The sequence below is a fragment of the Mauremys mutica genome, chromosome 4 (assembly GCF_020497125.1).
Source record: "Mauremys mutica isolate MM-2020 ecotype Southern chromosome 4, ASM2049712v1, whole genome shotgun sequence".
Classification (NCBI taxonomy): Eukaryota; Metazoa; Chordata; order Testudines; family Geoemydidae; genus Mauremys; species Mauremys mutica.
Window position 1 is genome coordinate 138,583,612 of NC_059075.1, and position 26,604 is coordinate 138,610,215.

The 26,604-nt window shown below is 41.2% G+C and overlaps 1 protein-coding gene across 1 annotated transcript; it reads right to left on the bottom strand.

Moving 5' to 3' along the window:
• Positions 1-1,533: 1,533 nt before the first annotated feature.
• NUCKS1 (nuclear casein kinase and cyclin dependent kinase substrate 1) lies at positions 1,534-25,964 on the bottom strand. Its single transcript, XM_045013990.1, has 8 exons — positions 25,706-25,964; positions 15,088-15,137; positions 13,837-13,942; positions 11,508-11,563; positions 10,895-11,044; positions 9,720-9,872; positions 9,071-9,220; positions 1,534-7,183 (listed from the first exon to the last, which is right to left on the bottom strand). The coding sequence occupies exons 1-8, from the start codon at positions 25,720-25,722 to the stop codon at positions 6,981-6,983; spliced, it is 885 nt and encodes a 294-aa protein (XP_044869925.1). The 5' UTR covers positions 25,723-25,964; the 3' UTR covers positions 1,534-6,980.
• Between the last annotated feature and the right edge of the window lie 640 nt (positions 25,965-26,604).

Sequence of the window (26,604 nt, forward strand, 5' to 3'; positions counted from 1 at the left end):
GAAGCCAAATATATAGCTATGCAATGTGCTTATATATGTTACTGCACAGTAGAGAGGGTAATTCAGAACAGTTAGAGGAACTTAACAGCCAGATCCTGTTTTACCACTATAAATGGGAATTCAAGTTCTATTAACACCGAGATATGACAATGCACAAGCAACAGCAGCGTTTGAAAGCAGATGTTTACAGGAAATGGCATGAATCAGTCCACACTGCAATTTGGAATATAACTACCAGGTATTTCAGGGGAGTGGTAAGACCCCATACATAGGCCCCAATTCAGCAAAACACTTAAGGATGTACCCAAGTGCTCTGCTGAATAATGATGAATGCAGGCACTTAGCCATCCATTGTGGCCCTGATATAATTTTGCAAGAGACTTATGGTTGGTCCTATGCCCAGAGAGGAAGCAGGTGGCATCCATCCTGAAGCATGAGGACGGACACTCCTGATCGGACCGGCAAGATGCCACAAGATTTAACAAACTGATGATCTAGAGTTGAATATTTCCAGTTTTCACTTGTTTGAAATAGGCCTTGTAAAATGTACCAGAGCAACTGCCAGATCACAAAACAGAAAAAAAAAAAAAGCTTATTGCAATACAGCACATTGTGAAACACACAACTCACAAGCTATTTGTACTAGGAGGGGAAAAAAAAATTGTGATAAGAGGTCAAGTTACGCCCTCTGCTGCATGAAAGGAATATTTGCACTGCAAGTGTTGCAAGGTGACCGTGCCTCCTCATGGCAACTTTTTAGAAATTGACAGTGATTACAGTCCCAGGAATGTTAAAAAGTGGTGGACTAAGCTTAATTTGCGCAAAACAAGACTGGTCAACTTTTTTGGCTTTAAACTTTCTAAGATAAAGATGAAATATTTTTGTAGCAGATTGGAGGGAATTTATCTATACGATAGGTGGCAACACACCTAGAAATACTGAATGTATTTTGGCACATGCTTACCTTAATTTGAACTGTCACATTAAGGACACACAATGTGCACATGCTGGCTAAATTCTGCTGGGTTCCCTCATCTGACAACCACAGATGAAGAATTAATGTATGATAGTATGTAGCGTTACTGGTAGGAAATATCAGGAAAGGCTAGCGATTGCTGCAGGAAGCCCAAAGATGTGTAATATGCAAAGTTAAACAGTGTTCTCTCCTCTTCATTGATTTCCATTAAGTTTTCAACACATTTCTAATTCGTAAAGCATGACCCACCACCTCATCTTGCAAAGGAACAGCTGTGTGGGAAGCAGGGTGTGTGCGCTTTGCTCACAAGCAGGAAGGGAATTAGATTCTTTCAATCACTCCTCAGATTGAAGCAGCAAAACTACACTGGCCAAAGGACCAACTAGCCTCTGAAGATGAAAAGTAAAGCACAAATCTTGCAAAGGAGATGAATTAATAGGTTTACAGTGTTTCAGACATCACTACTGGTCACAAAACAAATGCAGAATAGCTACTATACACCAGAAAACAATCAATAGCTACTGCCTTAGAACAGCAGAAAAATTACACAAGGCATATTTATGGGTTATAAAAGCCCTTTTATAAAGCCATTTTTAAACAAAACCAAAAAGTTTACAAAAGAAAATAAAAGATACAGAAGAATAAGTTGCTTAATATATTCCAAAAAGAGAAAAATAAGAGGGGACACAATTCCAACATGCTGAACGATAAAGGGTTTTTTCTTTCTTTTTTTTCTTTTTTAATACAAAATACAAGCGAAGGATACACATACTTAAAACAGAGCTCGGGAGCAGGTACGCAGTCCTGGGAACCCCTCAATAAAAGCAAAGCAGGGTTTTGTTACTTTTTTCTTTTTTGCAGGTACATACAGAGACTGGAATATGTAAAATTAAGTAGCACAAAAGACCATCACACAATTCTACCAATGCAGTTGCATCTATAATTCACGAACATGGTCAACGAAGTCATGTTCACTTCAACCCCTTTATTAAAAAAAATAAAAATTAAGCATTAACTTTACATTCAAACTTAACTCCTAGTACCATGCTGCAGATCTCATATTGTCAAGGTATTGCAAGGACTGCCAACCCTTACGAGGGTTTTGTGCCCAGCGATGACAGACCCACGTTTAGCAACACTCTCAGGTCATGGACCAGTAGAAAGAGTCCTTTATTTGCAGCCCCTCTCCTTTTTCTGGCCACTAATGGGGAAAGAGGTGCAGAACGTGATGGGGGTTTATTTTAACAAAAGCCCAACAGGGTTGTGAATACACAAGACAAATATTCATTGCATACCACTGAGTGATGCCTTGCTGAGGTTAAGAGCCCAATGCCCGACCAGCAGTCTCTTCCTCCTTTGTTTCAGGGTAGTTATTTAGGGTTTGCTGTGACATGTTCATGGTAAAACAAATTATGTAGCTCTTATTTACATTTTTTGTAACAATTGCTTCTGCAGGAAAAAGTAAAATTCAAATTTCCAGAACAGAGGGATAAAGTTATCAGACGCTCCCATGCGCACGCGCGCACACACACAAAATACTTCAGGGGCTTTTACACACATTGGTGTGGCTTAAGTTGACTGAGTATTTCTCCATCCCACCCTGCCCTTCCATATATATATATATATGCAACCCTTGCCCCTGACATACAAAGCATATGCACCATGATGTCTTGCAGCCATACTGAGCATGCTCAGACTGATGGAACCATTCAATTCCCTGCAGTTGTATGGGGCAGGCAGCTTACAGAGATCTTTCCAATAGTGGTTGATACATAGAGTCAGCACACAGGGAGAACTTGACTAGACTTAGAAAGAGAAACATTTATGTTTTCATAAAGATTTTAAATGAAAAAGGACATTCAAATGCCAGTCATCGACTGAGGTGGGGAAACCTAAAAGGAGGACACGGTAGATTTTGGAAGGTGCTTTCCAAGGACAGTATCAGTGTCATTATTGTTCTGAGAAGTTTGTAATAGCTGAAGTCAGGGATTAATTTGTGTTTTTTAAAAACCATGTTCACTAGTATGATTTGTTATAAAAATAAACCTTCCACAAAAAAATTACATAAAGCAAAGCACCAATTTCTACAGCTCAAAAGCTTCCAGCATGTTAGTTTCTCCCCAACACAAGCACCTCAGCTAACTGTCCAGGGTACATTTGGGTTAACAGCCGTTGAAAAGTCAAATATATCTTCTGCTCCCGCCCCCGTACAAACAGTTCTTTGCTCCCTGATGCAGCCACATGGTGGTGCAGAAACTGAGCATGCTTAGAACAATTACCTACCCACCCTTTCATTCACTCCAGGACAGCAGTACAGCTACTCAAGGAGGTACACCATTTCCTCTCCCCCACCCACTTCTCTGCTTTAACATGATAGTTTGATCGAACACTGAAATTATTAAAAGCTTCCCAAACTGTTCCCCACATCTAAATTCTGCTCTCACCCCCAACCCACTCCAAATCCTAACCCCATCTAATTTTAACTTGAAAAAGAAAAATCCTCCACCAAAGGGAATTTTGACACTCGTTGAATTTGTCTTATGGATTTAAACAGAAATTAAATACAGCTGTATTTGTTTGCCTACTAAATCCTAACATCAATCTCCACGCATCAGTGAAATCTTGTTTGTAAACCTTTGCTGGCCACACCGAATGGACTGTTAAAGACATTACTGTTTGTATACAAATGCAAACTCAAATGTTGTAGTGGGATCCTGAAGCAGAAAGCTCTGATGGAAGTTAATGGATAAGCTGCCATTTTAGGATGGAAACCAGGACAGGTGCTAGATTAGTGTAACTTTGGAAGCAACCCATTCACTTCAGTGGAGGTGCTCCAAAGGTACACCTAGTACTACTCTTCACTGACCTGGGGAGATTGGAGGGGTGGGGGATGTGTGTGGAAAAGAGGCAGAAGCCGCAATCTGTTTTGTTCATTGTTTTTAAAGCCTTCTCATAGGAATGAAACTATTTCTGCTCTTTGAAGTAGGAACCCAGTCCTATCCTCCTCCTAAAAAGAGGCACCCTATTACTTTCCTTCATGGAATTAAAATGCTTGAAAACAAAACTTTTAAAAGGACATGTTTAAAAAAAAAAGTTAGTCTACAGCTAATCAGAAATGCTCAATTTGTCTTAAAAACAACAAAAAATTTGTCTTCACAATTTTCTTATCTGCAGGAAAAATGACCCGCTCTATTTCCAAATGGAGAGGGTAACCCTGGAGACAAGTGGCTCTAGACCACTATGATTTAGTGTTTGCATGTACTACCAAAACACTAGTCTACAGAGAAATAGTTACAAAGATCCAAACAAAAATGTACCATTTACATAGTGTTCAGATTGTGACAGATTCAAAATTAAGAATCCTACCATCCTGTCATGTCAGCCATTAGTCATGAATACACAAGCAGAACAACAATTTTACAAAGATTCAGGGCCATAATTGGCAGGTATGAGAGAATCCATAGTCCAAAGACTTGAGTTCATAACTGAGGTCTAGTCTGAACATTGAATTTCCAGGTTTCAGGTATGTATCACAGCCTGGACATTAGTTTAACTTGTTAAAAAGGAAAAAATGCTTTAATGGAAACTACAAAACGTACACCCTTCAGAACAGATCTGGTCTAGGGGTGAAGTGTATTTAGACATTTAAAAATACATTTAGCTGATTGACCAGATCTACTACTGGAGGCAATCTACTCTTAGGTAAATCTAGTACACTTAAAAAAAAAAAAGAAAAAAAAAAGCCAAAAAAACACAAGTGTGAACGAACAACCCAACAGACAAGAAAGGCTTAAGTGTGTATACTTGTAGTTTGTATTGAGAGGGACTATCTGCATGGATCAGAAAGTCATTCATGGAGGAACATGTTACCAAAAGAGTCAATTTACATGCACAGTGTCCACATAGCTGACCATTAGGAAGTTGTCCATTTAATTTTTTTCTCCATTACTAAAGAATTACAGGACTATGATCTGAAAAGTTTCTTTTGCTCTCCTAATATTTGGATGGGAAAATTATACATTCACTTCTTGCTCAAGTCAGTCACATCACAGCCCAGCCTGAAGTTGTACTGCAAAGTTAAACCCCTAAAAGTAGAGATTTACAATGGAAACACTGATAGCCTTTATTATAGTGGCAGTGTTAGTCTCCTAGTTGAGAGTTAGAAAACTTAAGATGTATACGCCAAGATAATGTACAGCCTCCCAATGAAGTTCACAGCCATGAATCAGATAAGACAACGACTTGGTTGCTATTAACATTTCATTCGGTGTCTTTAGCTCCACATTTAGCTCAGTGTCTGTAGACTCCATGGGATACTCTGCCAGGTCTCCTCCCAGATCATAGTAGTGCATCCCATCTGAAAGCTTTCAGAAATCTAACAGCCTTAAAAATCCAACACAAGACCAGAAATCCAACTCCCTAGCTGTCTTGTTACCTTGAAGAGGCTGGTTTAAGAACATATATAATTGACTGAAAAGATTATGACTGTCAAGCTTGCCAGCTATGAGAGAATGTGCAATATACATAGAAAACAAAAAAGGTTAAAAAGATGTCAAGTCCAGTTTTTATGTTTCCACCAACAAATACTGCAGTCCCTGTATCAAGGTTTCAAGGAAAAATCCTGTGTACTTTTATTCCTAAGGGTTAAAGGAGATATGGCTGCTTTGATAAAAGCACATTAAAATGCCACTGCACAGACATCAAGTGTCTTGAACTTGGTGGGACAGCCTGCTTTTGTATGCACCACAGTCCTGCTACACTGCCATCAACACTGTTCCCTCCCAGTTTTATCCTATTAGTGCTCCAATTCCCACTCCGCCAGTGTTTTGGCTTCAATAGCAGAATGCTGACTCATTAGGCGCAGATATACGGGTGTGGGATCAGCATGAAGAGCACTCCCACGCTGCAGGAAGGAGGAGAGAAGAAATAGAAGTGATGGTGGGGTAAAGTTATGTTCTATACTGGTGGGAGTCTGCCATCCAAACACTACAGCTGGAGAGGGTTGAGAGGTATGACTACACAGCCTTTCTGAGGACAGACGGAAAGAGAGGAGAGAAACACTTAAGCATGACTCATGGGATCTGAGACTGTGGCATTACAGGAATCCATTGCTTCACATTTATAAAAAGGCTACCCCCTCATCCCCATAACTAGAGTTTAGTTTGAGATTAAGTTAATTTTTTGCTTAAAATACTAAGAAAAAACTCCCATACCATCATAAGAAAACCAGGCTTTAAAATTTTGTTTTAAAACTTTCTCCCATGTTCTGCCTAACTATATCCAGCCATGAAAAGTGACAGGAGTAATGGGTATGAGCAGCTGGTGGGTTGCAGGTCTGGAGCCTAATGAATGCACTTTGCCAAGAGCAGAATGCAATTCTACCCAGGCAGAGACAAAGGATATCACATCCCTATTGGATAAGTCCTTTTTATGTATTATAAGTCTCCTGAATATTGCCTAATAGTTGCATGAACCCAACAAGCTCAAATATGAGTAATAAAGATCTTATTTAGAATTAATTAACCTCCTTTTTTCTGAGGGAATGAATTTATGTCAACTGAAACCACATGATGGAAGGTGAATTTGGAACAGTAGTTTTAAAGACCCTTTTCAGCTTTGGGAAATCTATGCTATTTGATGATTTGTAAGTATAATTTTTAAGTATCAGCCTCATATGCTATTGCTTCACAACTGCAACATCCCTTCAAAAATATATATTTTTAGTAAGTGACCCATTTAGTTTTAAATGGCTTTCAGATTTGGTGGGGGACAAGAGCAGAATGGCCAATAGAGAACAGTGACTTCAAAAAACATTACTGTATAAGGGTTTTTTCTTTTAAAAAAAGGATACTGTATTAAACAGTCGAAAGCAAAGACAGCATTCAAAGCCCATGAGTCAAGCCACAGCCAAAACCGTGTTCTACCGCTAAGTATGTTTTCTTTTCCTCTTATTTAAAAACAAAAAACAGAACAAAAAAAAAAAACAAGCTCCCCAAACTGCCATTTAATCTTCACCAGAGGCTGCTTCATCTTCAGACCCTTCATCCCCCGATTTCTCTGGTGGAGGGCTGGCTGATTTTTTCTTCTTTTCTGGGGGACTCTCAGGCTCTTCATCTTCTTCTTTGGGAGATGGGGTCTTCTCTTTTGATGCCTTTGAAGCTGTGGGGCGACCTGCTTTCCCTTTGCCTTTCACCGGACTGGGTGTCACTAAAGAAAGCAAAGCACCAGTTTCATGAGATCAGCTACAATTACATAAATAAAGAGAATTCACACAGCTTTACACAAACAACCTCTACTTGGAAAATGTATTCTCCAAACAAAATTCAGGTTGTTTTTTGTAAGATGATACTTGCAATGGTGAGTCCTGCATTATTGCCGTTGGAGCAACAATCTGTTAATGTGGATAATGATGCCATACCCAAAATAACAGATGACTTGAGCAATGAGAAATCGGCAGAAGCAGGAAAGCAACTGAAAAGAAAAATCCATAATTCTCATTTACTTTCAGATAAGCTGACAGGAGATAGTACGGGATAGGCAAATCAGTAGAAGTGCTGAATTTGGCACATACAGTAAAAACTCCATCTTTTCATTTTCAATCAGATGAAACTCCAATTTATTGGTTGAAGAAGGGTGCCCTCACTTTTATAGTTGAAGTTATTTACATCAGAAAACGAGACTTGTGAAGCACAAGAAACAAATCTGACAGTATTTTAGTTTTGTGATATTAATTTTACTTGGGTCCATCACCTTGAGTGTGTCACATATTTCAGCCCACACTTGAGCTGGCTTTGACAAGCTAACAGGCACCATCTTTGGTGCAAGTGAATGCCAATCTACTTATAGTTAATGGCATGCTATGAGGCCCGTCTCCTGAAGCTTACCCTGAGTGGGAAAAATTACTTTAGGACCAGACTACTATTTTATTATGGGTCCATTTGAATGTTTGTAGGCATTCAGAGGAAAATAAAAAAAAAAGTGTTAAGACAGATGACTGATAGATCTAAAAAGGACATTTTACTCTTATGCAAGATTATTTAAGAGCCTTAACTCAATGGAAATTTTTTCTAAAAGATATTTACAAACCATTTAATTACAAGATTTAATGAGCTGCTGGATGGCAGCACTGTGGCATCAAAGTAAAGCAGCTACCTGCAGCACAAAAGCTGAACTCCATGGCATCTCAGAGAGAGAGAGAGAGAGAGAGACAAACCTCACTTCCACAAAACAATGGAGCTCATGGGCATCCCCTCTCAAAAAAAACAAGACAGTTCAAATCCCAATGCTAGTATTCTAAGCTCCCAGGAGCCAACAATATATTATGAACCAAATATCTTTTGAACTTTTCTCCACAAGCATGAAAGTTACAAAACATGGTTTTTCCCCTTTCTTTTTAAGAAAGCTGCAATTCTGAAGCACAATTTTGCAACATGTTCAGTAGCTGTGAAAAACATAGGTAAGGTCATAGTAGTAATGCTATAGTTTATGGCTGCAAAGGCACTTTCATCATAGACTCCTATTTCAAGGCATTTTCATTTGTTGAAAAGCTTCCTTTAGGTTAAAATTTCTCATGCTCACGGTCAGCTAGATACATGGAATAAAAATGCATTCAGTAATTTGAATATCTGTGCACCTCTATATAGCTATGCCTACATCCAGAGGTCTGCATACTGAAATAAATGAAGTGGTTATTCAAGGTTGTTAGGCCCAAGTGTAAACTACTTTAAGTCACCACAGGACAAGCTGACTAGAGACAGGACTGGAAGCTAAGAACTCAGGAGTTCTCATCCCAACATTGCCACTGGCATGATTTTTTTTTGTCTCAATTTCCCTCTCAGTAAAACTGATTTAATTCTTATTTACTTCACAAGGCTGTTAATTTTGAAGCATTAAGTAGTTTAAAAATCTAATTATGCTTTATTAATCTCCAGAAAAGCAATGATGAAAATCATTTGACTAATGTTCCTTTAAGCAGATGAACGGTTAGGAAAGAGTGACATTTACACACTCAGACACAGCCTTGCTAACTGATCCTTACAGCTGCAAAAATACTCATTTTTTTGAAGCAAGTGGCTTCCCGTCCAGTAAGCTCACCTGTAGCCTTTAGCCTGGGCTTAGGCATTTTCTTTTCTTTCCTCTCTGGCTTGGATTTCTTGGCCACCTTTTTTTTGTTCTTTTTTGAACTGCCATAATCACTATCATCATCATCTTCCATGAGGAAGTCTTCATCACTGCCAGAATCTTCTGCAGGGACAGAGAAAGGAAGTGTGTGTTTGTGAAGAAGCCTTTATCTCTCTTCCAAGTGCAAAGAAAGGAAAGTGGTCTAGCAATTAGACTGGTGCATGGGAGAGGAGTAAGAGTCAGGACACCCTAGTTCTAAGCTGTCACATACTTGTGTCATCTTGGGCAAGTCATTTTACCACTGTGCCTCAGTTTATCATCTGTAAATATTTCATAGCAGATGACAATGTTTGTAAAGATACCTATTTTATGGTGATGACTTAGTATTTGTAAATGGATAGTGTATCAAGTCATGCACCTCTTTGACCTGAGCTTAAGACAAAAAAAGGATACACTCTACACTACAGCTAAACTTGATTCATCCCTTGAACAGATATGCCTTAACCCTGAATGCATTAGTGAGCCGTCTGCACCCAATGCCCAAGAAGTTAACTACATGTAAGTCACACTACTCCAAACAGCTGCTTTAGTATGTTTTTCATTACAATCCCCATCTACTTACTCTCCTGGAATGGTGCCTCCTCCTCCTCCTGCTCTTCCTCCTCACTGCCCACATCATCCATAAGCATCTCTCGTTGCTTGGAAGCTGCTTTGGATGCTGCCTGCCGCTGCTGGCGCACGTTTTTGTGGTCTTCTTTCTCATCCTCACTGTCCTCTGTAACACAAAATTCACCATGTTGCAATAACTCATGACATACCACATATTCCTGGCTTGCAATAGAAGCTAAGAGCAAAATGAAGGCCAAAAGAATTCCTAATAAAGCAGGAGAACCGAGAGGCTTGCTGGGTAACTATCATGGCTGGTTATTTGAGTGTGGTCAAGATTCTCCCTACAAGCATGTGTGTTGAAAGGGCTCAACCTTGAGGTTATGTCCATTAACCATGAACTTACGAACCAGGACACTTTTTCATAACAGGAATATTTCCCCAGCATCCTGCACCGACCCATTCTTAATACAGAGCAGAGTGCTGCTTAGTGAAAACGTGCTTCCGAGATCCTTTGTAACGAAAGGTGCTCTATAAATGTCAGATATCATTAACGTAAATTTAAAAGCAAATGCTATTGTACAATATGACAGTTATGGTTCCCACAGTGAACATAACTGAACACTGACTCAAATTGTTCAAGTCAATGTTGCATTGTAGTACTATATTTTTCATTGTAAAAACATTTCACTCAGTTATAGACTGTGTGCTCATAAGATATTTTTGTGATTCTAGAGCAGCATAAACTGGGAAATACTGTAGTAAGTTATTTAAACTCTCCTCATTTCCATCCAGCTGACAGACTGAAGCTTGAATAAAAATGCGGAAAAGCAGAAGAATCTCAGTACTAACGCTGGGGAGTGAGGTCAGGGAACAGCTTCACACTAGTCAACGATCCTTGAGCTTCCCCATCTCCCATGTAAAACCCACTTGCCCAAAGCTTAGGGATAAAAAGTGGGGGCATAGGACAGCAGGGGTTTCATACTTTTCATCTAAAGGAGGGGTGGAGGGAAGGAAGAGCACATAACTTGCAAGAGAGATAGAGCAAAGAGTATACTTCATTCCTAACTTCGGATTTTGCTTTCTGGATCTTTGGCATTCAGTCACAACATTTAGGCCAACTCAGGACTGATTTCAGGGCAACATACCCGAAACAGTCACTTAACAGATCTTTGTTTTTACCCTCTTTACCTGCAGCCCTTTTCCTGGATTTGGAGGCTCTCTTGTTCTTTTCAGGTTTGGCTTTTTTTGCTTTTTTGCTTTTTTGCGAGCTCTCATAGTCACTGTCAGCTTTGCCATCATCTGCTCCTAAGTCATCATCCTCACTGCCAAAGTCTTCATCTAGGAGAAAATAGTGACAAAATGAGGTCTCAAATACTTCTCAATGGAACATATGCATTGGAGCCATAAGAGAGTGGCAGGCACAATGGACTAATATTCTTGGCCTTCCCTGCTGGAAGCATTACTCTAGCATTACACGAGCAAGAGCTCTGTATAGCTCAAAAGCATGTCTGCCTCACCAACAGAAGTTGGTCCAATAAAAGTATGACCTCATCTACCTTGTCTTAGTAGTACTATATCACAAAGGAAGAAAATCTGGTAGTCTAGTCCACCAGGACTAGAAAGAACAGGAGAATCAAAGATAGCATCCAAGTTAAGGTGCAACAGCAGAGCTATGTATTATGAACACTACTCCTGTCGGCATCATTAGTCCTTTAACTTTAATATAATCCTTGTAATATTATTACAAGGATGATATTCCTATAATAAGCCTACTTGGCGATGTTAGCAGCTGGGTAACTACCTGGTGAGTGTGAATCATCTTTCTTGGTCTTCACATCTTTTTCTTCTGAATCCTCACTGCAAAGGAGAGAAGGAGAAAGTTTTATCACTGTTTTCAAGGATGGATCTGCTGTACTGGGTAAGCCTGTGTTAACTGGGTGAACTGGTACTTTTAGAGGCTGCCACTTTGTGCTTCAGAATCTAAGCTCTTGTTAAAAAAAAAGTTATGTAGTCATTATGGTTGTATAAATAACCACAATTTGAAGGTGAAGCAAGTGTAAACTGACTGACAGCTGAAACAACAGCTCTCAGAAATGAGCTGCACAGTTCAGCTCAATAAACTGTTAGCTCTGAAATGTAAAGTAATTACTATTGTAATTAGCTAGAAGAAACAACATGGAGTGAAAGCATCTTCCTTTCAGATGCTAAAGGGTGTTAAGCCAACACTGCAAACCTAGCCTAAGGGTAAACAGTTTTAAATAGGACTGGTGAAAACACAGGTAAAAGCCAGTAATGGTGAAACAAATATGCTCCAGACTACTGAAAGGTTGTGCCAATGGCAAGAATGGATAGGGGACTGTAGAACACAACTAGTTCTAAATTGAAATTTAACACCACACATTTCTGAAGCATGTTTTGATTACTTGAATAAGCTAGTTTGTTTACAAGTTCAAGTCTTGTGGGAACAATAATTAAGTTTGTATCACATACCCATATTTGCCACACACTGAGAAGGAACAGAACCAGTGGCTCTCATAGCAATCAACATTTAGATGCTTTCAGATCTGCTTCTCTGGTAAATTATATCATCTGAAAGTGGCCGAAAATATCTAGATTCCAGTAATATTTGGGAGTAATTCCTGGACGGAAATCTTGGCCTCCAATATTTCTAAGCTACTGGAGCACAGGTAAGTAGAAAACACAGCAGCAGCAGATGTAGACTGCAGCAGTTCTCACAACACTGCATCCTGCAAGCAAAGGCTAAAACAAAAACCACCCAGGAAAATCGTACAAGTGCCAGCACTAAAAAGCCCCTTGGGTCAGATTCCTACTTACTATTTATGTTGCCGTATTGTGCTAAGATGTTTGTCAAACAGAATATCACCCTTCCCTGAAGGACCTAGCATAAAAAGGTCAACATCTCAGACGCAAATGTCCATGCCTCTACGTTAGCTACTGAAGTTCAAAGCCAGACTGAAATATTTCTCCTCTGTCCCACCCACACCAAGACAGCACTTGGGCACACACCACTACCCACTTAATCCTACAACTGCCACCAGCGCTCCTCCTTACTGCCCAGAAACGTAAAAGCACCTCAAACCTTTGTGGAAGAAAACACAGTCTTCACTCTTAGGTTGTTTGCAACAATTCAGAGACAGTTTATTCTCAAGCAATTGCAAGGGGGAGAGTATGCACAGACAGGGACTTCCCCCTTCCTAGACAGGTCTCCGCCTGATAAACAGTTAGGGCAAGCATTTATACCTTTTGTTGCATACAATAATGATCAACAGCCGCGTCTTGTTTATACATATTCCTTCCTGATATCTTTACTTTTCTCAGCAGTTTCTGCTACAGTCTGCATTCCGTTCTTATCTAACACAAGGTTAAAACAGTATCTCTTAAAGTTTTTTCCCCACTAGCCCAGGCCCTGCCTCAAAGTCTCGCATTATTAGAGTTAGTTTCTAGGAAGAGCGCAAGAGTCAGGCTAACACTAAGATATCTGCATTCAAATTCCCTTTATCTTTTTCCACTTCCACACCTTGAAGTAAAATGTTAATTATTAACATTTTTTATAGTGCTTTTATCCAAAGTGCTTTACAATAGTTAGCTAATGGTACAAACAACAACATTTGGAAAGATTATTAAGTGGCCCGCCAACACTCTCAGCAATTTTCAAGTGGTCCACGAAAAAGTTTGACAGCCACTGCCTTAGACAGCAGCCTCCATTAATAAATGTCAATGTCCAGTTAGTCACTTGCAAGTGGAAATTCACGTACAGTCTGGAGGCTGATTCTCCAGATTCTCTCAAGAGTAGAAGAATGTCAAACAGGGTGGAAAAAAAAAGAAAAAGCACCACACATTCCTAGCCCTTTGAAAGAGGTCTGGCACACTATTTAACTGGAGATGCCTACACACCCTAAGCTTCACATAACTGAGCCTTAGATGCAAGGTAAGGGGACCATTCCATGATTAAGATTTCTTTACTCTTTCTAGAACCCCTTGAAAGCTCATCACCATACCAACTAGCATTGAAGGCTCCAGTGCAATGAAGTGCACATCACTTCGATTGTTGCTACCTACATGGCAAGTTTGGTTTAGCTAATGTTGGGCTATAAGAAGTAACTTCTTACCTGTCCTCCTGAGAATTCTTTCCAGGCCGCCTCTTATTTTTAGCCTCCCGGGGAGATGAACGGATTTTCTTGGCTGGAGGGCCAGAATCTCTTCCATAATCTTCATCTGGACAGTACAGCAGAGGAAATGGTTTTGAAAAGAAGTGAACTATGCTATAACTTCCAGCAATCCAAATAGCCAATGGAGTACTACCTCTTCAAGTACACCTCTACCCCAATATAACACAACCCAATATAACATCAATTCGGATACAACGTGGTAAAGCAGCGCTCCACGGGGTTGGGCTGCACGCTCCAGCAGATCAAAGCAAGTTCGATATAACGCGGTTTCACCTATAACGCAGTAAGATTTTTTGGTTCCCGAGGACAGCGTTATATCGGGGTAGAGGTGTATATTTAAAAGTTACCAATCCATGTCATTTTTAAGGAGGTCAGATCAGCATCCTGTCAAAAATCCAAGTGTTCAAAACTTGGATTCAACTTTACAAAAGTGAAACATTATACTCAACCTGTATATCCGCAAACTGCATAATAAGTTAACAAGTTTAAGATGCAGAAGTCATAGGAAATACTGCAGAAAAGGCTTTATGGCCAGAGAAAAGTTGATGAGTTTTATTGAAAATCAGAACCGTATATTCTTGTATTCAGAATCACACACAAATCCATTAAAATTTGCACCTATTTCTTATCTTAGGTGCTCCGAAAAGAAACACTGTTTAGATATGACAAAAATAGTCAGGTGTAAGGTCTTTCACAAAATCATTTTAGTTCCAAATTATGCATAATGATTACAGGATACTACCAATAGTACTGCAGTTAAGAACTAGGCAAGTTTCAGTCATACTTTCTTTCCACTAAGTGTCAATATAACCTCAATTAGCAGAGCAGCAGCATGTCTACTTTCCAAGAAAATAAAACATTATGATATTTTTGGAAGCCATATGGATAATCTAATTCTAAATCTAATGAATATGCAAATAACTAAAAAAGGATGATTCACAGAAAAGCCTGCGTGCTAGGATCAACTAATAAATTGGCTGTGGTAAAATACGAGGAAGTAATTTCAGGAAGATTCTGCCAATAACAAACCAAGAAAGGCCGTTAGAGCTGTCACAATAAGTGCATTAAAATAGATTTTTACTACATTTAAAAAATATTGGGGTACATATTTACATTTTCAAACCCTTATCAATTCATGGCCATGGTAAAGAGTGAACAATTTTTTTCTGAAAAAGAACAAAAATAGTTTACCAGCATCGTCTGATTCCTGAAACTGTGAATAATCGACCACCTTCCTGTTCCTGTTTAAAAAAGAAAAAAGTTAAGTTTAGTTAACAATTTATGATCTTGGAAAGACAGCTTTTTCAAACTAACAAAAAAGCACCACTCTTGTTTTCCGATATACAATTCAAAGTCTGCAAAGTCACTACTCACCAATACCTCCAAAGGGCAACTCTAAAAGCACTTCCAGAAACACAGCCATCTGTATCTTATCCCTCAGAAATTAACGCAGGATCAACGCTCTAGCACAGGAGTTCTCAAACTTCATTGCACCGCAACCTCCTTCTAACAACAAAAATTACTACATGATGCCAGGAGAGGGGACCGAAGCCTGAGCCCGACGGAGCCCTGCTGCCCAGGGTGGGGAGGCCAAAGGGCTTCAGCCCCAGGTTGGAGGCCTGTAACCTGAGCCCTACCATCCAGGACTGAAGCTGTGAGGCGCAGGCCCCTGCAAATCTAACGACAGCCTTGGCGACTCCATTAAAACAGGATTGCGACCAACTTTGGGGTCCTGACCCTAGTTTCAAAACTGCTGCTCTAGCAACTTCATCTGGAGCCCTTAGGATTTATTTTATATATGGTAAATTTCCAGTTTCTATTAGAGATTGCTAACAGGTATCCATCACTTTGCCTTTGCCACTAAGTTTTTGAACAGTATTCTTTGTGCAGCTTAAGAGCCAATTAACAGAACCACCCTCACCTGTGCATACATAGTTCCTCTACACTACAATGAAATCATATCCAGTGTTGTGTTGCTGTAATATATTCAGCTACAGTTCTTGAGAAGCATCTTTAAAGCACCAGTAGCACCCTAAGATTAAAGTGAGTTTTCACTACCCCTTTGAAAAAAACAAACCACCCTGTTCAGAGGTCAGGAAACATTCAGTTTAGTCAATAACTAGTTTTAGATATTTTCTATCTACCTCCCTATTGATACTGCATTTATTACACTAGTTACGTATTAGGGTTTATCAACATCTAGAAGTTGCACTATTTCAAATTAAAATAGTTAACCCCCCACCCCCAAACACCTTTAGTTAGGGTATGTCTATATGTACAGCGCTGTAGTTGTACCATACAGATGTGATGCTGCAGTGCATCTGGTGAAGACACTCAAAAAAAAAAAAAGCCCACCTCCGCAAGCGGCCGAAGCTCTCCTGCTGACGTAGTGCTGTACACGAGCGCTTATGTTGGTGTAACTTATGTCACTCAGCGGGGTAGAACATTCACACCTTGAGTGACAAAGTTTTGCCAACATAGACCTTAGACATAGCCTGAAACAGGTGGAACTTTGTTTAGACCAGACCTAGGAGTTCCTACATCCGTCTGTATCTCCCCCTTTACCCCCCAAAAACCTTTAGCCTCAGATGTGAAACAGTTGCTGTAGAAACAGTATCAAAGATTGACTTCCAGGTACAGACTGAGCAGGTGAACTGACAATGTCATGCACATGCCATTAATACAGGAAGCCTCAAGACATGGTAAACTGCTTGTACAAAAATAAAGTTGTCCATAGGGTATCAGCTGCTCTTTACACAAAATTCAGTGACCTCCAACTGAATTTTTAAACAGGACAGTGAGCGGGAAGCTGTAAATGTTTTTGTTTTGTTAAATAAAAGATAACAGTGACAAAGACTGTCATTTCACAATGCTTTGGCCATTATATTTGAAGCTTCTTCACAGAATAAGCCTACAATCAAAATATTTGAATATGCCAAGCAGACAAATATAGCATTTTCAAGATTAAGAAAGTCAGTCCTTGAATAGGAAGAGAAAAAGATTTGTGCTCCCTCCTCCTTGTTTTTAATTTCTTTTGGGATATATAAAGAATGCCTGAAAGGTTTAAAAAAATGCAGATTCCACCTATCCTTTAAGACTTCATAATGACAAGAGAACAATGAGGCAAGAGTGAAAGCTGACAAGAGTGAAAGTTGGGTTTTTACAGAATCATGTTTAAGTTGGTGTTAACCATGAGAAACCAAAATTTTAATTTCAGTGATAAAATAAAAATTTGGAAGAAAAAAAATTACACTGGACCTTTGTGAGTTCAACGTATCACTACCCCTCCCTCTGATTGAAGCAGCAGTTAGGAGCAACTTTTTATTGGAATTCAACTAGTGACAAGGATAGAGAAGTGCCCATCACACAGCTTCTGTGGAGACTTCCCTACTTAGTCGTCTGGAGAGTGAGGGAACAAGTAGATCAATGTGACTTCCATTAGGGGCTCTCTGGGTATACAATGTACCCTACCAGTTGGCTATTTTGAGATTGTAGCCCTGCAAATGAGGTGCTCCTGTGGTGAACTGTATTATGGACAGCCCCAGAAAGGGAAAGACAGTTTTAAGAAGCTGTTCACAGTATGTTTGAGTGGAGAGCTGAGCATGGATGCTGTATCTTAGAGTTTCACTTTCTCCCTCATGCCCCATGGCTCTTATCCTTCCCAGAAGTTATGAGAAAGATCTGGCAACCTCCAGAGAGGGAACACTTAGTTAAGGTATGCCCTCATACCTAATCCACACCTCAGCAAAGTCAGGGACAACCAGACCTTACATTCATGGTATTTCTTGTGTTAAAGCTTTTCTTGGAAAACCCTTTCTGGTTCTCCTTCTACATTACTACCAAAAAGGACAAAACAAAATGGGGCACAAGGCATGTTTCAAATATTCTGATAGACAATTATGCTTGATTAGAAAAAGTAAGTAGTTATAGCTGTAACAATGCACTATGAGCTCCAATTTTTGGCAGATTTGGTTGTCTAATACCATAGAAATGACTTAGCAGACACTTCCCAATTCCTCCTCATTTGCCTAGAAAATGTAAGACCTGTACTTAATAGATGAAGTCTAAAAAAAATTATATTAAAATGTCATTTATTGAGATCTAAGTAGAGATCATATTCAACATCTGACTCATTTACATTAGTGATGAGGTATTACTACTTTTCAGTTCTGTTAGCCCTGTACAACCAATACAACTACGCAAGTGCTCACTGGATTCTATTCAGGCTCATAAAATAATATTATTACTGAAGTTCCAATTGCAGGGCCAGATTCTGACTTTGCGATCTAATATCAGTGATTGACTTAGATTCTAGGTTAAGCAGCAGGTAGGACAGTCCTTTAAAAAAAAAAATCTAAAAAAGCATGGGCTTTTATGACAATCACTGCAGTATCAGAAATCCAAAAGTGATGAGGAACTTATCCTCACAAATGCATTTATGAGGTTGGGTAGTTTTCACTTTTACAGATGCCAAGAGTGAAGTTTAAGACATTAAGTGACTTGCCCAATATTACACAGACTGGAAGAGTGCTATGATTAGAAAGCAGCTCTGAGACTCAAACCTGCACCTGAACCACAACTCCATCCCTCCCATCCTCCTCTTAAATTTCACATGGAGCCACTAATTCAAACAGAACCACACAATGCCATTTTACATGCACTTTCCAGAAAGGAGCAGCACTTTCAGATTAATACAACGTACTCTTGGCAAGGCTTTTTGCTAGGATACCCCTAAAAATCATACTTTGACTACAGCTGTCAACTCCTTCATATTCCTTCTAAGCTTCCTTTCTTGGCATGCACCTCAATTCACAGCTATTAGGAACAGCCTTAGAGAAAGAGGAAGTACCATAATTCAATTAAACCAAACCTACCAAACCCCCTCAAAAAAAGATTTAAGAGGTGGACAGTCAGACTTTTGCAATGTTGAATCCAATGCAAGTGACAAGAGGGGATTTAAGTACAGCTGCAATGTATCACACTGCCCACTCATCTGTAGTCTGAACATTGTAAAATATGAATTTGGGAATATAACTACTGGCAGGATTCACGGAGAAGGATAGAGGCCAGGCCACAAAAAACTCTTCTTCTAATTTCAGTTTCAACAATTAGCTTTCCTGGGGGCCTAACTCCGCTTTTTCGCTGTGAAGCGGGACAAGGATTTACATTTTTTAAATATGTAAAGAGAAGCTCAAGCACTAAATGATGAGATAAAGGTTAATCTTGTGCACGTCCACTTATTTTGTGTGCATGAGCTGAACAGACATTTCCCCCTTAAAACAAAAACTGAGGGTAATTTTGCTGCACACTCAGTCTATCAATTTCATAAGGCAATTGTCTTCACATTTCACTAACCTACTGAGCACAATGTAAATTGCAGGATAAGCACCTTGCAAAAAACAAGCAGTCATAAAGGGCTTCACCTAGCTTATTCATAGTATTAGAATATAACGTAGCATACACATTTAAAACGCAAAATATTATTTTAGGCAAATAAAAACATTCTAAGCTTCTTTCCTGGTTCCAAGCACTAAGCCCTACAGGTTGAGCTAGCAAGATGGTCCCTACTGTGCTCCCTCATTACATTGTCTACAGCAATATTGATTTTTAGAGAAAGTGTGATAAAAATCAGTAGACAACTGTACAGTGAAGGCTGTTCCCTTTTGCCTTGCAGGAGAGAACAACAACAGAGACATAAGAGGGTAGATACAGAAAGATAAGAAACTTCTGGAAAGGAGTCTTCACAAAAGAACAGGTGCAAAGAGCACACAAACATTCAAGGACTGTTTAACTATCGCTGTTGTCTCTACAAACTGAAGTAAAGCACAAACTGTTCTTCAGTCTAGCATTCTTATTCATGGCTCAACATTCACTACATCTACCATCCCTATGTCATGTTTATATCATCTAAGGTGAGCATAAATACAGTCTCTAACAGCCATTGGCAGAAAAATGGCAAAGGTGTCATGAAGACAGAAGGTGCTAGAACACAGAAGCCATTCTAATACTTCCAAGGGACAAGACAGTATGTTTGTGTATAGTGTTGAATGTTGGCTCACTAGGTAAGTATATGCATATAGATGAATTTCTTAAGAACATTCTGTCCAAGAAGCCCTTTGTGTAATCCTCATAGTACACCTCATTGGACCACTACACACCAGTTTTAAGAGTTTTTTTGCCTGTGGAGGAAAGACCATTGTCACACACTTAGAACCAAGAAGTTGGCTGTACAATATATTTTTAAGTATTGCTTGAGTAGTTGTATGCCATCTTCAGCAAAAAAGGCACTCCCAGACTCAATATTAGTGCATACGAGTCACCCTGTTAGCAGATAAAAGCTCAATAGGGCGGCATGTGGACATCTTAGGAAGGCAGATTAGAATGATTTATCCCTGCCTTATGAGGTGCTTAATCTCAAGGTCTCTCCCTGGCACTACAGTGACATATGAAGTTTGAAATTCAAATTAAAAGAAGAAAAGAAAACCTCCAAGAAAACTTGGCTCATGACTGCAGAGGGAATGCAGCTGGCAGAGTCATCCCATCCCTAGGACAGATCGTAGCAATCACCCCAGGCTTTGGGGCCAGGGAAGCCTGAAAGGTTAGCGGGGGGCCTGGCGCCGGCAGCAGCGAGTGACCTGGCGCCAGCCTGCCCCACTGCCATTGCTTGAGGGAGACAGCAGAAGCCAGAAAGAAGCAGGACAGGGGTTTGGGGGAAAAGGGGTGGAATGGGGGCAGGGAGGGGGCAGAGCAGGGGTGGGAAAGAGATGGGGCCTGGGCCGGAGGGGGTTGTCCCGGGCCCTGCACCAGGACAGCCCTGGCAGCTGGGGAAAGAAGAGTAAATCCTAAAAAGCCAGCAACTGGCTACATTGCCTAGCAAATTTGTTAAATGAATGCTGGCAGAAACACACAGTTACATCTCAGGTAATGCCAGAGAATAAAATATGAGCAAGACTAATTAGGTAGACAGATCAGAGACTGTTAAGGTAAGTAATTCAAAAAATATTATTCAGTGTTCAGCTAACACCATTCTAAATAACATGAAATATTTATTAAAACATAGGTAAGCTTTTCACCAATTTATGCTACTGCCTTTTTGGATTCCATTCAGCCTGGAGTGCTAAACAGAAGTGTTCAGTTTCACTTTCTGGTTCTCATCCAGTTGACGGGGAGCCGTAGTTTGGTTTCAACAACAGCACAGGGAAGTGTTCCCATATGGGTGTTTTACATCTAAGAAATATTTCTATATTTGTTTTGCCACACTGGAATATAATGCTATATTTCTGGCCTTGACTAAATAGACAAACTTATAACAAATCTTTATTTCCAATGCTTATGCCTATCAGTTATTTGCCTAAGACAACTCACTATTTGAGTGAGGGATAATCTATGCTAGAATTGCTACAGCAGCACAGCTGCATCAACGCAGCTGTAGCACTGCTAGTGCAGACGCTCTAAGCCAATGGGAGAGAGGATCTGCCATTAGCATAAATCCACTTCTGGTAGCTATGTCAGAGGGAGAAGCACCCCCATCCACATAGCGCTGTCCACTCCGGCACTTAGGTCGGTGTAATTTATGTTGCTCAGGGAGTGGCTTTTTCACATCCCTACGTGACATCAGTTATACTGACATAAGTGCTAAGGCGTACAATTCTCTTTAAAACGACATAACTGTACTCAAATAAGATTAACGGCCTAGAGGCCCCCAACTACAGAAAGTGATCATTTAGGCCTGGACCTGGTGCAACAAACCATCTAACTCTGGGCACTGATGGTCGTATCTGCAATTTTCGGGATATGTCTGACTTGCAACTCCATAAAAAACATTTAAGTGATTTACGCAGTAACAGTTTTAAGCAGCCTTGTGCATATCCTCCATTTAAGCCAACTACTGAGGAGAATATTTAGGAAAAAGAAGAGAAATATTATGAGGATAAAAAAGTACAGGAAAGATACAACTGACTTTCAGCCACACGTGCTATTTGGGTGTTACTTTATGTATGCTGTACCGCTTACCACTACCCTTTGCCTGTCTCTTTAAAGCATGAACACCTGAGCACTGGGATCATGTCTTTTTCCCTCCCCATTAGAAAAGTATCTGGCACATTGTGGACACTACCAGAAATAATCTATCTCACTCTGAAGGGTAAGCAAGGAAGGGACAATTCTAAGGAAAAGGGGAGCAGGGAAGCTATATTTAAGTTTTCAAGAAGCACTCCATCTTAGTTTGAGCATTTGTTTCTTAGATGGCCCAGGTATAGTATTAGGAGTTATATGGTCACATGTAAGTTTTGACCTTAACACCTCTAACTAGGGGAATACTTTCCCTAACACTCTGGCAGGAGCACTACCTTAGCAGTAAACATCTACACCAATGAAAGACCTAGAGTATTATTTACCATTGAAGGGACATGAAAGTTAGACTTGCGTCCAAAAATCAATGCTTTGTGAAATTCAAAGTTTTACATAACTTTTAAAATAGAAACATATGTATTGATTCAAAGATCTTATTTCAAACATACTGGATTTAGACATTTGCCTGCAGCATTTTATTCTAGAACATTATATGTGCAAGTAAAAGTGACTAGAATTGTGACAAGTGAAACTGACAATTGAGTGAAAGGCAGAAGTGCCCTGCATTAATTTAAAACAAAAACAAAAAAAACCACATACAAGATTTAATAATGCAAGGAAATATAAAAGCTGTCTAATTTAACAGCACATAAGAGTTACACTTTTAATATCAATTTACACATCAGAATAGATGAGACAAATACGAGATGATACAACCATGTGCTGTAAATGACCTAGATATTATTTAGAAATTGTTTGTCATATTATGCAAAGATCCTAGAACATCCTTTATTTTATCCTTGCAATGTTGTATTGATATTGGTATTAGCATCACTGCACACCTCAAAGACACAGATATTTTTGAAGAAGGACGCTAGCAAAATCAATACAATTAAGTAAGTAGTATTCTACTCCAGGGCACCAAAAATACTAGGTCTGGTGTTAGGTTTTTTTTTGGATGCCCGTGAAAAGGAAGAAATTGCAAATAAATCAAAACTTTTTTTTTTGTTAAAAGTCAATTTTAGCATTGATTCAGGCTTTGAGACCAAAGTCCTCTAACTACCAGCAGAATAAAGTGGCAGTTCAAACTTCCCCCACTATCCCAATACTGGTTTATCCCCATATTCCATTTAGGGTGATATTTTTTAAATGGATACTTCTTCAGCCAGAAGCAAACTGAGACCACAAATTCATTTCACACAGGCCACTGAATATTTTAATATTACATCATCGCTGACCTTGGATAAGTTCACCTGTATCTCCCATTAACAATACAAGAAGAAGAAGAGCTTTGTATAAAATTGAAAGCTTGTCTCTTGCACCAACAGAAGCTGCTCCACTAAAGATACTGCCTTACCCCCCTAGTCTCATTAACAGTACAGTAACAGATCCAATCTGCAGGTAAATCATACATATTTTCAAACCAAGAGCTTTAAAATTATGTGCAGTTTTCCAATTAACTAACACTGGAGGGGCATGTTGAACACATTTGCAGTTGGAAGATTTCTCTTCTATTTTTCATAGGCCTGTTAAGTCCAGCTAGACTGTGGATTGCTGGCTCCAATTTTGCAACATCCCAGCAGGTATTCTGCTGTTAACATCCCACTGAACTCGGACACTCAACTCTGCTGAAGGCTAATGCTTGTCTACACATATTAAGGCAAGCTGCATCTTTTACAACTGTGTATGGTTTTCCATTTTTTTTTGTTTAAAGTTGGTTATAATAAAGAATTATGGGTTATTTAATATAAACAAAATTTAGAAACCATACTCTAAAAAAATATACATGTTCCTTACCTGTAGTCAGGTTCCAATATTGGCAATTAAGTCACCAGTGGAATGTATACTATATCACACTGAGCAGCAAAGTAGTATCATCACTGTATTCCAGGACACAGGCATTGTCATTCAAGCTCAGACCACTAATCTATCTAGTACAGCATCCTGTCCTGCAAAAGGCTAAGGATGCTTCAGACCCTATTAATGTAGCTGGGCAACTAAGTGTTTCATAAAGCAAGAGGAAAAAAAACCCTTCTGGACCCTGGGCAATTACTTTCAGGCCTGACCTATGAGATACAATCGCCCTTATCTTGGCATGCACAAATTATTGGTCAAAATACACATGAGACCTGAAGGCTTATTATTATTACTACAACTAATAATACAGCTAATACAACTATCAGTGTACTTAATGTCCCTTTTATCCTCCCCATCTGGGGACATTCAGCAAAAATCTAGACTAGACAAACTTGAATCCCACCTTTAAAACACACAAAACTTCTACAGTTCATATTATATTTGTTATTCTAAATTAAAAGTCAAGCTAATGCATATTACAATCCTCTTCCACAAACAAAAAGTGTGCTATGTTTCAAGACTGGAAAGACAATCACTAATTTACACTACAATTTCAAGTGCTATGCGCAATATCAATCAATATAGGCAGGCTACAATAATTTACCACGAAAAAACGTCAAAGAATTTTACATTTGCAACTATCACAATTCAACATTGTAGTTTATACTCCCTGGAAACGCTATCAGAACCCAGGCCCAACCCCATTTAACAGGAGTCCTACCTGCTTTTAAACTGGGGAGAAGAAAGCCTGACTAGGGACGAACTTCACTGTTTCCTCATCCCCGAGCCCACAATTTAATGACAGGTCTTTCAGGGACTCGGGAATAGTAGGAAACCCACTCTAAGAGGAATGTTGTTTTACGGCAAAGGAAAAATAAGGGGAGTGTGTTCAAATACCGCTCCCCGCCCGTCCCAGGTGGGCGGCTCCTCCTAACTCCTCCCCCAAACGTGAGGCAAGTTGGCGGCAGCTGTGCCTAACGGAAGCGGACTCGGAGCCCATCAAAACCTCTCCGTGCCGTGATCATTATGGCATATTGCATGCATGTCCCCCTCCCAAGAAAACCGTAGAGCATGGTCTGCCCTTCACTGCCACTCTACTCCTCCCGCCTAAGCAAATGCAGCAAGGTATACTGCATGCCTCTTCCCTGAAAGTGTTAAATACATCCCACTGCATCCAGGTACTCCGCATGCTTCCCCCTAAAGTGGGTCATGGCATGCTGCAAATTTTCACCGTTCATCCCGAGCCATAAGATGAGGGACAGCTCCCAGTAACCGCACTGCATGCCCTGTTCTCCTCCACCCAATAAGCTTGCAGCAACGCACGTTACCCTTCCACCAAGCGTGCAACAAGGTATGCTGCATGCCTACACCCCTTCCCCCACTACAAGCATGCTGTGTTCACGCCACTACCCCCAACCTGGGCGAAGCACGCTACATGCACACACACTCCTCCTCCCGCAGTCCTCCTACAGGGTGCAGAAGGGCACGCACACGCTCCTCCCCCTAATGAGCATGTAGCCGCCCCGTCCCCCTTACAGGGTGCAGAAGAGCACCACGCTGCAAGCATGTATCCGTCCCTCCCTCCAACGAGCAAGCAGCCTCCCCCTACGGGGTGCACAAGGGCACGCTGCAAAGATGTAGCCCTCCCTCCCCCTCCAGTGCGCAGCAATGCACGCTACCTCCATGCATGCCTCCCCTCGGCATGGCCTGCAGCAGGCCGCCTGCCCATCCCACGCCAGAGGATGCAGCGGGGCAGGGCCTAGTCCACCCGTCCCGCTCTCCCCGCAGGGAGGGGGGGCACTGGAGGAGCGCGGAGCACGAGAAGGGGGTTGGGAGTGGGGGCCTCCCCCTCTCCCCACCGCGCTCGCTCCCCCAGACTCACCTGACCGGCCTGGACATTTTCTCCAACCCAATCGGGGCCCGAATCGGGCGATGTCGGCCAAGGGGCGGGGGGGTGGAAATCGACTAGCCTCGATTCGGTGACGGACCCGTCCCCTCCCTCCCGGGAGCAAGCGGGATCCCTGGGCCCAGCGCCTCGGGCCGCGCCGCCGGAACCGCCTTTCCCTCAGCCGCGGCAGGCCCCGCTCCCGTCCCCGCCGGAAGGTGCGCCCCGTCCGCACGCCCCTCTCTCCGCTCCCAACGCCCTCAGTCTGGGTCCCCGCTACTCGCCGCTTCGCTTCCCTCCCCCCCCCGCAAAATGGTCGCGTTCGCCCAGCCGAGGATATGCGCCGAACGGAGAGGCGGTACAACCTAGCCCGCTGGCACCTCCTCCTTCTCTCATTGGCCGACTGAGCAGCCCGTCCAACGCAATTGGTCCGTTCGAACCATCACGGCGGTTCGGCTCCACCCCTTCCTCCCCGCGGGGAGGGGGGAGAGGAGGACGCCCCACACTCAAGCTGCTATGAGAGGGAACATCCGATAACAGCCCGCGAGCCCAAGCTGGGATCTCTGCGGCTGTAGATTCGCCACGGGTCGCCCTGCCCGTCGAGCAGCCCTGCGGTGGGGCCCGGCCCCACTTACAGGCCCCCGTCCCCGTCAGGTGTATTCGGACCCGATTTTATTATTGGTACGGGGTGTGCGATGGGCCGGGAGATGGCACCGGATCAGCAGATTCGGCACGCGGCCTGTCTTGCGTAGATTTTGGAGGGAAAATGTAGTCAGGCTGAGCCCCTCCCCACACACACCGACCTTGATCCTCTCATACCTTAACACCGCCCCCCCCCCCCCTCTGCCCCTGTCCCAGTACCTGAGCACTGCAAGAGCTTGGCTATGCCCTGAGCC